We start from the raw sequence: 14,292 nt of genomic DNA, 5'->3' as shown, positions 1-14,292 counted from the left end.
ACCCCAATAGGAGATAGGGTGGTTGGCCACCCATGTGAGCCCCGCATGCTAGAAAAAGAAACTCGTTTCAATTGTGAATTCATTTATTTCTCTTTCGAATTTCTTTCTCTTATCCAGTTTACTTAAAACCAAGTGCTCTAATGCTCTGAAATAAAATTACTCAAAATTAAACCTAATGCTTATGAAGCATAATTAGACTTAATTATGTAATTATGGCTTTAGGACGTGACATAGAGCCATTTTTGCTACACTAAATTAGGGATAGTTGTACTATTTTTAGATCTAGATTTTTAAGCAACGGGTTAGACCTAGGTTTTCAAGGGTACTTGTATTATTATTACATATAATTTTTTAGAAAAACTTTTAGGCCTTGGTTTTTAGAACAACATGGAGTAACATTAGCTTTTTGTTTATTATGTTCTGTTATAGATATAAAATATATTGTTGTTGCAAGCTGGAATAGTAATATTAATAAAATTTATATTCACAATTGGTGTTAACATGTTTTACTCCGTAAACCATATGAAGAGATCGAAGATTTCAAAGATGTACAAGCGATAACGAGGTATATGGAGTGGATCATCGTGGAGGGTTCCACATACGATGTGCCTCAGTTTGACACCTTCCTCAACCCGACGCAGAGGACGAGATCAAGCTCTCCCAATTAGGCAGCGCACCTCCCGTACGCACACAATAGACCTACCAGGAGTACGCGACGCCAACTCTCGGCGATCGACTTGTGCGGATAATTGTAGTACGTGACACCAACTCCCAGCAACCGACCTACGCGGATAGTTGCCCCGTCGAACCTGTTGTGAGAGCACAATGCTAAAGGGCGCCGAGGCCGTATGGGCACAGGTGAATCATCCCGAAATAGGAACACTTTTTTGGTTTAGGGATTAATTTAGTGACTATGTTACAAATATTATACATATTTTATTCTAATATGTTAGTACCATACACCTAATTTATTTTACTTTATGAATAAAATTATCGATTTATATTCTTCTCGTCCGATTAATCCACTATTTAAAATATCTCAAAAACAATGAATTCTTAAAAGATCACATATTTCTGTTTTAAAAATTAAATACAAGCGACAAATACAGAGGTATGTTCACCCTTCTAATAGGTGACACGTCCATATCGCCCTTTCAAGGGGCGAGAGGAGACTTAGGTTTTCAATTTTCAAAATGGACACACAGATTTGCAAATTTTGGATTTTGGAAATATAAAAATATCAGGGTTTTTGGAAGCAATCGATGCTATTCGAGTCCAGTCCGGGGCCGTTTGAAATGGGCTGGGCTGGGCTTGTACCAGAATCATTCCTTCAGTTTCAGGAGGTCCATCAGACGGTCCGAAAGGCCCAACTTCACAGCGTGACGAAAACCACTGGCAGCTTGAGCTGCTCTGAAACAATATTTCTTCTCTCTCTCTCTCTCTGATGAAAAACAGCACAATTCAGGGAAGATATACAAATCCACCGCAATCCTATCCCACAATCTAGAGATTTGCAAATTTCTTGTAGCCTGGAAGAAAAGCTGAGGGAGCTGTTCCAATCGACAGATGAAATCTAAGCAGGCCTTGGTTGTTTCTGCAGACAGAAAGCGTATTCCATTTATTTCTGCTTCTTCCTAGCGACTGCACGGCAGCACACCATTCAGTCCCTGTCCGTGAAGCTCTCCGTGGCCCGATCCCGCGGCGCGCCCAGCATGGCGTCCGACCACCGCGCGGGTGATCGGTCACTGCTGTTCGACGAGGACATGGCCTCGGCCCTCGCCTCCCTTACCATCCGGAGCACCTCGGGGGTCGTCGGCCGCCTAGCCGGGTCTGCGGCCACGCAAGCCGCAGCGATGCCGATCAACGCGGTGAGCTTCTCCTCTGCGCCGCCGGCGGACACGGAGTCACCGCCAGACTCGGTCTCCCTCTCCTCCTCGCGCACCGCGCGAACCCAGCTGGGAATGTCGTCTCCGTGCAGCTCCATGAGGTCCTGGAACGGCGTCCTGCCCGTGAGGAGCTCCAGGAGGAGCACCCCCAAGCTATACACGTCGGACGCCGGCGTGAAAGACGCGGGGCTGGCGTGAGCCGCGCGTACCTCTGGCGCGCGGTACAAGAGGGAACTCGAAGACGAGGAGTGGAGGTCCGCGTCGGAGGGGAGCAGCGTGGGGACGAGGCCGTAGTCGGTGAGGCAGGACTCGAAGTCGGGGCCGAGGAGGACGTTGGTGGGCTTCAGGTTGCCGTGGACGATGCCGGCACCAGGGGGCGAAGGCTGCTGGTGGAGGTGAAGCAGCCCCGCCGCGACATCCTCCGCGATCTTCAAGCACGACGTCCAATGCAGCGGCTTCCCCTTGCTCGACGGCCGGGACCCTGCAACGAACGCAGTACCGAGTGTAACATCACGAAACAAAACTTGATGCATTGCAGAGATCTCGCCCGAAGCAATACTATACAGATGATGCACATGAGTAAGTAAGGAGTGTGAGAGGTGCATCAGCACAGGTAAAAGGTCCAAATTATATACGAAACATATCGGTAACTTGGTATGTTCACGGTGTAAGTACCCAAGCTCTAGCTAGCTTTACCAGCTTGAATCGCTGCTCCTTTAAAGACGGCATGAGAAGGTTACCAACCTCTAATCTTATTTAGTCGTGTACTCTCAAAAGAATAAAAGACCGGAGCAGTCTTAAGCTGAGACCTCTCCTGTGCACCATGAACATTTACTGGTAACGGCCACAGCTGCGTGGCTGAGGCCATGCGTTGTCCGATTGATTGATTGATTGCCTCTAATAACTCTCTTGCTCACAGGCAGGCCGCCTGCAGTGCAGTAACAACAGTTACTCATGATGCATGCCCAGGACCAACACGTCAATTCAGCACTGGGCAGTGCAATGCCATAGTGCCACAGGGTCTATTGTCCCAGACGAAGCCATGCCAAGAACAGGGACAGTCCCTTCCCGTGAAGAAGACAAGTTTGACTGCCTCTGCAAATTTGGTTGGGACTGTGCATATATTTTGCTTGGAAATGGACAGCATATGAGTGAGACCTTTTAACCAAATGTAGCTGATAAAGAAATTTTACTGGAGTACTATATTCCTCAACAATAATTATATAGCTTATCTGTACACTAAGATAGGCACTGAATGCAGGTCGTGTGTTATGGCAATTCGACAAAGAGAACCTTTTCATTTTGCAAAAAAAGAAAGAAAAAAGAGCACCAGAAATTTTGTTGGATCTCATTGACTCACATGAACCACCCATGTTCATGCACTGTGGGCTCTGACTGTTACTCACAGCTGTTAGCATTTTCTTTTTCATATGGTGTTTTATCATCTAATCTTTGATCCCTAAACTTACGCCGTGCCTTCATGGGACCAGTCGTTGCTTGTTCCCCAGGATCCTCTATGGCTAGTGGTGGAAGGCTTTCATCAATCACGTGGATCTTGTGAGTGCTTTGGCTCTTGGTTCCTCCACTCCATACCATTGAAACTCGTGATACAAAATTTGCAGCAGGTACAATGAAAATCTGGCAGCATCCACAGATGTATAACCTCTCTAGCTAGTACTAATTACAGATCCATGGTTTTGCTTTGCCAGCCATGGCCTCAAACCCATGGACCCCCTTCCATGGTGACGAGAGAAGAGAAGAGAGGAGAAGAGATCGTGGGTCACATCATATCACATCACATGCAGTATCTTCTTTGTAATCTGGTGCTTTGTTCCATTTGATGCATGAGAAATACTAGAATTTGTCTAGTTCACTTGAATGCTAGAATGTCCAAAACTATATATGCTTAGATAGATCCAACCGATTTCCATCGCATTGTTTCATTGAAGTACTAAAACTATATGCTCCACTCTATAGGTGGTGTGGTGTATGTAATATAGTAATTCTATTCTATAGGAATGCAATGTGACTGCTTTTTTTCACGAGAGAGAGAGAGAGAGAGAGAGAGAGAGAGAGAGAGAGATGCAAGCCAACATTCTATAGGTGGTTTACTCACATAAGAGGAAGGAAGAGATAGCCTAGCTAGAAGGAAGAGATTAGTATAATTTGCAGTAGGGAAGAAGAGAGATTGCTGACCGTGTAGGAGGGAGAAGAGGCTGCCGTTGGGGTAGTAGTCGTACACCAGCAGCCGCTCCTCCTTGGCCTGGAAGTAGGCCCTCACCGCCACCACGTTGGGATGCCGCACCCTGCCAAGCTCCTCCGCGCGCCGCCCGAACTCCCCTCCCGCCGACGGCTCCCGCATGCGCTTCACCGTCACGATGAACCCCGTCTCCATTACCGCCTTGTACGTGCTGCCCACCTCGCCGCGCCCCAGCGTCTCCGCCGACGCGCGCAGCAGCTCCTCCAGGCTGTACATCTCCGTCACGCCGCCGCAGAACACCAGCTTCCCGATCCCCTCGCGCTCCCACGAGAACTCCCGACCGCCGCCGCCCACCGCCGATGCATCATGTGTCTGCGCGGCGCAAAATGAAATCAAAGCCGAGCTTTAGCGGAGGAATCGCTAGAATAAAAAAAATCACGGGGAAGATTACCAGTCACTGCTTGTGGACCCCGGCCCCACCAGCCAGTGACGTACCTGTGGCTGCTGCTGTTGCTGCTCCTCCTCCGGCATTGGCATTGCGCCGCCGCCGCCGCCCTTGTCCACATCGCCGGCGACGCGCTTATTCCTCCCGCGCCGCGACGCCATCACCGCCGCCGCCACCAGGATGCCCAGCACCACCGCTCCTGCCACTGTCGCGCCGGCAACGATGGCGGCGTTCTTGCCGCGCCGGCTGCTGGAGATGGGCGAAGGCAAGGGCGCGAATGCCGCCGTGGCGGCGCTGAACGGCGCGGGGCCCGGAGCCGCCACGGAGAGGCACCGGGTGGGGAGCGGCGGGCCACAGAGCCCAGCATTGGGAAGGAAGGAGGACGCATTGAACCTCCTGGCGAGCACGGCCGGGATCTGGCCGGAGAGGCGGTTGCTGGAGACATTGAGCAGCCGGAGCGTGCGCTGCGGCAGCGGCGGGATGGCTCCGGTGAGCAAGTTGCCGTCGAGGAGCAGCGAGGTGAGGCGGGGCACGGTGGCGAGGGAGCCTGGGATCTCGCCTGTCAGTCGGTTGCTGGAGAGCACGATGACGGTGGCGCGGTGCAGCAGGGCGAGGCTGGCGGGGATGCGGCCCTGGAGGCGGTTGTCGGCGAGATAGAGCAGCTTGAGGTTGGGGAGCGCGCGGGGGAGGGCGTCCGGGATGGGGCCGGAGAGGGCGTTGGACTTGAGGCTGAGGACGCGCAGCTCGGCGAGCGGCGCGAGGAGTGCGGCGGTGAGGGAGCCGGTGAGGTTGAGGCCCTCGAGGACGAGCTTGGTGACGCGGCTGCCGTGGCCGCACTGACGCACGCCGGGCCAGGAGGAGCAGAAGCTGGGCGCGGTGTCGGGGCGCCACGGGAGGCGGTCGGAGTGGTCGAGGGAGGACTTGAAGGCGAGCAGGGAGTCCGCGTCGCCGGCGCCGGCGGCGAGGTGGGCCAGGTGTGGTAGGAGGAGGAGGAGGAGGAGGAAGAATGGCCAGACGGTTCTCCGAGAAGGCATGATTAACGAAGCTGAGCAGCTGTGCTGAGGTAATGAATCAGCAATGTGGTGTGGTGGCGAGGCGGCGGCAGCAGCAGCAGAACTGCAGAAGGGCGTTTAGCAATCAATGTCTTGGTGGTGGACTGGTTGGAAGCTGGAAAGGGAGTGAGGCACGGATAGAAAGGAAGGAGGCGCCTTTGAGTGAGTGAGGGCAGCAGGCAAGCTTGGTTGGGGGCCGGCTTAAATGGTCACAAGCTGAGATTGGCGGGTGAGGGAAGAAGACGCTTCAGATTCGTCACTCTCTTCAGCACAGCAGCAGCAGCAGCAGCTACAAGGCTAATACTATTAGGCTGGAGTATTAGCTAAGCGAAGCGACTCTCTCTCTCTCTCTCTCTCTCTCTCTCTGCGCGTGCTACTGTAGCAGCTTGTGCCTTGCCCCCTTGCCCCCCTGCGGTGAAGCGTAGGAGGAGGAAGAAGACACACTCCGGTGACCTCGTTTTGAACTCTGAGCTGCTGCTACTTGATGGAGTGGCTGAAAATTTAGATAATAGTAAAAGCCACAAGAAAGAAAGAGATTAGCCTAAGATTCTGACTGAATTAGGGCGGGCCGCGTGCTGGTGTTGCTTTGTAAGAGATTATACTAGCCCCAAGTCGCACCTCATACTGACGATGGGGTCAGTGAGACCGACACTCACGAGCTGAGCTCCTCGGGGTTCTCAAAAGCAAGCAAGGATCTGCCATTAATTTCTGTGGTCGCGGCGTCTTCCGTGCAGCTGAGTAAAATCATCTATAACCGTATTCTATTTTTTATTCTCTTCTTTATTTTTATATCTTTTATTTTTTTATCTTCAACTATTTCTTTTTGAAGGAAATACCATTAACAGTTTCACACAATTAGGAAAAGAAAAGGCAAACTCCTATCTCGTGGGGTCGGTATAAAATGCAAGCAATTGTAGACCCTGCCAAAACTACGAGATGATCTTTATAATAGACCGACTCTTGGGTGAAGGATGAGTTGTTTCAAAAACAAGCATCATATCAAAAGATGTATGTGATTAATAACAGTAGCTTTCTCATAGGGCATGGATGCATTAACTTGTTGAACTAGCTTTCATGTTTGAAATATTGGCCGAGACATATAATACATTATTTCGATTGTCTACTCTCTACTGTCCTCTTCTTTTAGTGGTGTATCCCGATAAACAAAGTGGCAAAATCGTTAGGGGAGCGACCGAGTCCATCCGTGTTCTAAGTCTGGCTTTGACGTGGGTGCTCACCAGGGGTTTTAACCCCTAGTTGCTCCTAGGAGGGGTTCGGGGTCACGATACACACGCGTGCGTATTAAGTAGGATGTGTGTTGTCGGAGGATTAACTCCAGTCACAGGGATCCCGAGAGACCCCTTTTTAGATATTCGGCCGGGGAGATGATCGTGAGTATGTTCGTCGGAGAAATAAATAGGAATGAATGCAACGGCCGGTGGTGGTGGAAATGACCTAGTGCAGAAATGAGTAAATGCACCGGAATTTAGACAGGTTCAGGCCGCACGGGGGCGTAACACCCTACTCCTGTATGGATTCTATGAATGCCCTGAGAAAGTCCCTCAAGGATGTTGCTGATTACAAGAATGTTGGTCTATCTAAGAGTCTGGGGCTCCTTGTTCCTCAGCCGTGTTTCTCTTGCACTGTGTTCTTGTCTATGCTTGAGGATCTAATCCAGATGCCTTCAGCTTCTCTTCGCTGCCCTTGGTTTTTTCTCAGCCTTCGGGATGTATTCAGCTATTTCCTCCGCTCTTGGGATATATTCCGCTATCTTTACTTCAGTACCGCCGGCTGCTTTAAGTACCCGCTGGCAGCAACGTGCCCCGAACGGGAGGGAGGGGGCACGAGTTCTGAGACACCATAAATGGAAAGGGCGTCATCATTTCCTCTGGGTGAAGTGACTGGGGGTGGAAAATGCGTCGCACGCCCGGTCATCCGTCACAATAAATACCCTGGCAACGGGCGCCGTGGGGTGGGCCCACCGGGCAGCCGCGGAGCGACCCGGCGTGCCCGCCCTGTCTTGTTCCCCTGCCACAGCAGCGCGGCAGACGGAATACCTCGGTCCTTCCGACGTTATCCTGAGACGGGCCGGATGGCACGGGACGGGACCTGTGCAATTAATGACCACACGCCTCTCTGCCAGAACGGGGCAGGAACTGACGCTGAGCGCGGCGGGAGCAGTTGGAGATGACAGGCCACGCACGCTCTTTAAATGCGGCCTCGGGCCCTTGACTGGCTGACACCTTATCGGTGGGCCCCTCGAGGGCCTCTGCCAGGGGGCTTTCTGGGTCGTCGGGGTACCGAGTGCTCGGGGGTACTGTTCACCTCCCCGAGCACTCTCTCCCGAGAATGCTCCTTCTTGTCCTCGGGAAACCGAGTGCTCGGGGTACTGTTCACCTCCCCGAGCATTCTGGTACGGATCCTCGGGGAACCGAGTGCTCGGGGGCTGCCGCATGCAGCCCCGAGCACTCTCTCCCGGAACTTAGCTCTCCTGGTCATCGGGGGACTAGGGTGCTCGGGGGTGACCGCACACCTTCCCGAGCACTTTCTTCCCGGTACTTAGATTTCGTGGATCATCGGGGGACTAGGGTACTCAGGGGCCACCGACTGTAGCCCCGAGCGCCCTCTCCCGGGACTTGATCTTTCTCACCTCGCGGGAGAGACTCTGCGGGATGGCGCCATGTAGCGAATGGCTGGCCTAGCCTCGGGATTCGGGGACCCCCGGTTCCTGATACACCGACATGTGTGCTCGCACACTATGAGTTTAATGTGTGTTTAGGACACGCGTGAGTGTGCATGCGTGGGGCTTAAGTGTGGTGTGGTGTAGGTTATGTGCGTCCTCGATTATACTTAATAAAAAAACAAAGTCATAATTAAATATCCACCGCTACAAGACTGGTCACTCCATGCTTTCTAAACTTTTTTTTTGCCATTCGTATATATTCCAACCTTTATGCTCTTTCTCTCCTCCCCTCCTTCCTGCCATTCTCTTTTTCTCTCTATCCATGCTTCTTCTTTTGGCGTTACTAGCCATGGTTGACAGTAGAAAACACAGTAAAATAAGAGGGCATTTACGATTTACTATGATACTAGTTAGTGGGAAGTATTATAGATTTCATCTAACCATCTATTTGCTAGGACAATTTAGTTATTATCTTGTTAATTGTGAAATAAGCCATACTTACATCGGACGTTGGCTCGTCGTTGCCACCAACGAGAACATAGAGACTGTCGTCCCATACATCCTAGGCCTCGACGGCTTCACCGGCGAGGTGACCCACGTCAACGAATGCAAGTCTGGCGAGGCCTATCGCGACAAGAGCATGCTCGCCATCGGCTATGGAAACTCCAGCATGGAGATCTCCCTTGACCTCTGCGACTGTCGGAGGATGAACTCCTGTCGCAGGGATCCCGAGAGACCCCCTTTTTAGAGATTCGGCCGGGGGGATGATCCTGAGCGAGCTTGTTTGGGAAATAAGCGGGAAACGAAAATAAATGCGGTGGCTGGTGGGAGATGATCGTCCTAGTGCGAGAAAGATGGGTGCACCGGGGTTTAGACAGGTTCGGGCCGCACGGGGGCGTAACACCCTACTCCTGTGTGAGTGCTATATCTATCCTCGAAGGGAATTCTTCAAGGATGTATCTGGTTACAAGAGAGAGCAGCTTATAGAGAGCTTGAGGCTCTCGTGTTCTAGCTTGGCTTGAATGGGTTCAAGCGTCTGCGTCCTCTTTCTTTTTTCACACCCTTTCGGTCTGTCTCCCGAGAGCTTCTTCTTTTTCTTACGTGTTCTTCATCCTTACCTTTTATAGGCGCGCCGACCTCGACATATCCTGAATGCGAAAGAGGGGGTGCGAGTGCCAAGGTGCCACGGAGATAGGCGTCATCATTTCGTCTTGGCAAAGTGACAGGGGCGGTGGAGAAATGCGGCGCGCATCCGACCACCCGCCACTGTGGAAGCCCTTGGGCGCCATAAAGGACTTGTCTTTCTGCCAGGGCAGGGTGGCGGGCGGAGCGCTTCGATTCTGGCAACGTTATCCCGAGGCACTCGGATGAAACGGGACGGGACCCGTGCATTTAATGGACCCACGCCCCCCTGTCAGGGCATGACAGGGTCTGACACTGGGGCGTGGGCAGCTGAGAATGTCAGGATGTCAGGATGTCAGGCCGCGCGTGCCTATTAAATGCGGCATTGGGCCTTTGACTGGTTGACACCCCGACGATGGGACCCTTCGAGTCGTCGAACGATCTTGCGCGAACCTTCGGGGAACTGAGTCCTCGGGGGCTGCCACATGCAGCCCCGAGCACTCTTTTCCGAGTACTTGGGTGAGACTTTCGGGGAACCGAGTCCTCGGGGGCTGCCACGTGCAGCCCCGAGCACTCTCTCCCGAGTACTTGGGTGAGACCTTCGGAGAACCGAGTCCTCGGGGGCTGCCACGTGCAGCCCCGAGCACTCTCTCCCGAGTACTTGGGTGAGACCTTCGGGGAACCGAGTCCTCGGGGGCTGCCACGTGCAGCCCCGAGCACTCTCTCCCGAGCACTTCGGTGTTTGGATCATCGGGGGACTACAGTACTCGGGGGTAAGTGAGAACCCTTCCGAGCACTTCCTTCCCGGTACTTGGACTCTACGGATCATCGGGGAACTGGGGTGCTCGGGAATCTTAGAGGCTACGGCCCCGAGCACCTTCCCCTAGGACTTAGTTTCTTCTTATCATGCGGGGTGGACCTCGCGGGATGGTGATATGTGGCGGATGGCCGGCCCGGTCTTCGGGACTCAGGGACCCTTGGTTCCTAATACACCGACAGCGACCATGGGGCCTGCCCGACCATGGTGGTGTGCGACGTCGTGCACGTCCTCCTCTGTGAGGTCCTCGGCAAGTCAACCTTGAAGCTCACCGTGCTCCTCATGCGCTGGCACCAGCTTTGGATCGTCAAAAATATCATGGTCCTCCTCACCTGGCTCTACTCGGTGACCTCGCCAAGCTCAGCCTCCGCCGCCGGCTCTCTTGAGCTCAAGGAGACCCACGGTCACACCCCAATGCTCGATTATGGCGCTCTTGCCCACATTCGCGTTGGCGACATCGCTGTTGTCCCCACCATCGCACGCTTCACCAAGAACCAAGTTGAGCTCACTGACGGCCGTGCATTCAACTTCGACGTTGTTGTCCTCGCCACCGGCTACCGCAGGAACATAACCTAATGGCTTCAGGTAAATTCACATTCCAGTCCATCAAATGTCATAACTTGGGTATAAGAGATACAAGTAATTACCAATATGCCTTTTTAATTTTAAAATTCTACCCATATGATACTAATGATACTCTCAAATGATATTGGTAGAAAGAATATTATCATGTTGTGAATTTGAACCATCTAATAAAGAAAATAGACAGCGTGCGTTTATTCTAGTGCACTGTAAAAACGCTACATGCCTCTATGACATCCTACTCAAGCAACAAGTGCCTCCTACCTCTTTCACGACCCTTCTTCCTCTAGCTACTTCTTCTTCTTCTTCTGTTTCTCCCTCACGTGCTCTTTATCATGTCAAACCATAACAGTAGACAAACCTTGATCTAAGGGATAGGATGGTTGACGAGATAATGGCAATTTTTCATGTGGAGGTGGAGATCCGTCCTGAACGGGGTAGGTACGAGGATAGTTTTTCGCTCGCGAGGCTCACGGGGCAGGGCCGGGAATAGATTTTTTCCCCGCGGGGTTCTTGAAAGGACAATGATGTTGCCTAGAGGGGGATGAATATGTATTTTTGCAAAAGTTCGTCCCCTTTTACCGTTGGCCTAAACTTGTAGCAAAATATAAACTAACGGATTTTTCACAAGTAAAAAACCTAAATATGCTAGGCTCAACTAGTGCACAATTACCCTAAATAAGTGTGAAAGTTACAATCCTATGGTGACAAGAATTACGCTAATCTAGCGAGAGATATGCAATAAAACTTAAACTGAAAAAGATTGAAAATACTGTTCAACGCCTGAAATCACTGTTCATCCGGAGTATTCGGGGTAGTTCGTATACTCCGGGTTGTACAGGTCCGGAATCTCTGGTAAAGTCTGTATTATCTGAGTTCTGCACAGAACTGAACCCGAAACTGAATACAAATGATAGGTAGAGAGTTTTAGCTCAAACCAAGTGATGTCGTGTGTTCCTGGAGATGATCACAAGTAGATTCACGGAGAACGTACACTCAAATACACACAAACAAGTAGATCGAGCAATATGCGTAAAGATTGAGCGAGAACTCAAAAGTAGAGGAACAAAAGAGGAGACACAAAATTTGTTTCCCGAAGTTCGGATTCACTACCGTGAATCCTACGTTTCCGTTGAGGAGACTCCAACGACTCGGGTCTCTTTCAACTGTTTTCCTCGATCCATTAGCTTTATCTCTTCTCTTTCGGAGGCGATATTGACCTTCACAAATTTTCTCGCGGCTCACCACACGCGCGAGAGCTCACTGGGTAACACCTAGCCAGCTAGGAGGATTCACCTCCAAGAGTAACAAACACAATCGAATTTCTTGCCGATGAACTCGAGTGCTCAAGATTGGATTTGGCTCACTTGCACTCAATCTTCCAATCTCTCAACCTAACTCACTTTTCTTCTCAAATCACACACTAGAATGGAGTGGGAGAGATTCCTTTTGCTCTAGAAATGTGTTCTTCCGTGCCCCTTACCCTAGCACAAAGAATGGGGGTGAGGGGCTATAAATAGCCCACTTCAAAAAACTAGCCAGTACTCATCTTTTCTGGTCTTACCCGAAGTCTCCGGGGTACACCGGAGTATCCAGGTCAACTAAAATAGCTCAAACCGAGACTCTTTGGCGGAGTCTCACCCGGAGACTCTGGACAGTCCGGAGTATCCGGCCTACCCCGGAGTATCCAGGTTCAACACAATTGATATTTGAAAAACGACGATAACTTTTGAGCCTAGAGTCCGATTTCGACGATTTTGGACTCTGTGAAAAGCTTATTCAGAGGGCTGCACATCTCAACTGAATTCATGACCTAATATATATATGATCAAATTAGGAACACTCTGAAACCCAATTCAGACACTTCCACACTTTCCACTCCGGATTTCTAAAAAGAACTCTCACTGTGGGTTTGGTTAGAAACTCTTGAGCACTGAGACACGACAATTAGCTCAAGTTGCATCCCTCTTAATAGTGCGGCATACCTATACTCAAATTCAAATATAAAACTCGTTTGAACCACTTTGAGCTTTTGAAAACTTTCAAGTACCGCTTCTTTCTTTAAAATCTTGAGGGTTGCCAACTACTATATATTCTTCACTTCATCTTTTATTGATTCTTCATATGATTGATGTGAATCATCCATAACTTCCCATGGCCTCGCACGGTCCATCGGCGCAAAACATTCACTCGCTCTTCATCACCACCTTGGTTCTTCGGCGTCAAGTTATTTGCTTGCCCTTCACCACCGGATGGTCCATTGCAGCCGAGTCTTGCTTGCCCTTCACCGTCTTGCCATAGAAACTATTTTGTATTTGACATCTTCAAGGAATTCACTTTATCAAATATGGAGTCCACTCTTATTCTTCACTCTTGTCACATATGATTTCAATTCAACTTATACCTTCTTATGGATCCTAACCTCAACTCACTCTCAAGCACAAAACACATGGGTTAGTCCATAAAACCTAAATGATAACTTTTATACCTTAAGTTACTTGATCTTCACAAGTAACTTATTAGCCTTCATGCATATTGTCAATCTTCGTATAGAATCTAACCCCACTCATTCTTAAACACGTAGCACATGGGTTAATCCATAAAACCCTATTAATAAGTCATACCTTTAGTTACTTGATCTCCACAAGTAACTTAGCCTTTAAACTTATTGCTAATCTTATTGAACTTCTTCTTCTTCTTATGAGCATTACTAAAATCTCGATGACTTTTGATGCAATTTTTTGAACTCATGGTATTTCTCAAAGAATTCATGCTTCGTCATTTATGCATCTCCTATGGAATAACCTAATAACAATTCTCAATATGATTATTAGTCCATAGGCATTGTCATCATTTACCCGAGCATCACCTACAGCTCATTCATCTTGATGCATTTGCAATCTCCCCATTCACCTAGACCTCATGCACATCTCTCATCTATGCATCACCTATGGAACAACCTACTAACAAACTCAACACCATTATTAGTCCATAGATATTGTTATTAATTACCAAAACCACACATAGGGGCTAGATGCACTTTCAGCTCTATGGGCCCCCGAAGCTATCCTTTCCCCGGACCCGCCCTCCACCGATGCTCCACCGTACCTTGACTTCGGCGACCCGACCTCCCTTGCCATGTTTGGCGCCCTCACCGACACAGGTGCCGTCACCCTAGTTCCTACTCCATGAGCATGTAACCTATGAAGGATCGAGATACGACCTAAAGAGGGTGAATAAGCACCTTTTCAAATGTTATAACAGAACAATACAGTGGAAACAGATATCGGATATTTCGATATAAATATCGGATGTTCCGATTTAAACCGGAAGTTCCAATGTATACGATCGGAACTTTCAATATACCTGAAAAATGAACTTAGCTAGCTCTTCGAGCAATAATAAGTTAAACTATGAAATGCTTGATGAAACACGGTATGATCTATTCAATTTGAAGTAAAACTAGCAAGCACATAATCTAACTCACGATAATAAAGCAGTTTTG

The 14,292-nt window shown here is 49.9% G+C and overlaps 1 protein-coding gene and 1 pseudogene across 1 annotated transcript; one reads left to right on the top strand and one right to left on the bottom strand.

Annotated features, from left to right (window-relative positions):
• Positions 1 to 1,411: 1,411 nt before the first annotated feature.
• On the bottom strand, positions 1,412 to 6,152 carry LOC133920841 (inactive leucine-rich repeat receptor-like serine/threonine-protein kinase At1g60630). Its single transcript, XM_062365412.1, has 3 exons — positions 4,582 to 6,152; positions 4,083 to 4,458; positions 1,412 to 2,367 (listed from the first exon to the last, which is right to left on the bottom strand). Exons 1-3 carry the CDS (start codon positions 5,563 to 5,565, stop codon positions 1,661 to 1,663), a joined length of 2,067 nt encoding a protein of 688 aa, XP_062221396.1. The 5' UTR covers positions 5,566 to 6,152; the 3' UTR covers positions 1,412 to 1,660.
• Positions 6,153 to 8,615: 2,463 nt separating this feature from the next.
• LOC133920754 (probable indole-3-pyruvate monooxygenase YUCCA5) lies at positions 8,616 to 13,979 on the top strand (annotated as a pseudogene).
• The last annotated feature ends 313 nt before the right edge of the window (positions 13,980 to 14,292 follow it).

This window comes from Phragmites australis, chromosome 6 (assembly GCF_958298935.1).
Source record: "Phragmites australis chromosome 6, lpPhrAust1.1, whole genome shotgun sequence".
NCBI classification, from domain to species: Eukaryota; Viridiplantae; Streptophyta; class Magnoliopsida; order Poales; family Poaceae; genus Phragmites; species Phragmites australis.
The sequence above is the reverse complement of the archived record's forward strand: the minus strand, read 5'-3'. Positions and strand labels throughout refer to the sequence as shown.

Coding starts and splice junctions, on each gene's coding strand:
- LOC133920841 (XM_062365412.1), bottom strand. CDS start 5,565: ATGCCTTCTCGGAGAACCGTCTGGCCATTCTTCCTCCTCCTCCTCCTC. Junction 4,459..4,581: donor AGCAACAGCAGCAGCCACAG/GTACGTCACTGG, acceptor TGCGCCGCGCAG/ACACATGATGCATCGGCGGT. Junction 2,368..4,082: donor CCTCTTCTCCCTCCTACACG/GTCAGCAATCTC, acceptor CGTTCGTTGCAG/GGTCCCGGCCGTCGAGCAAG.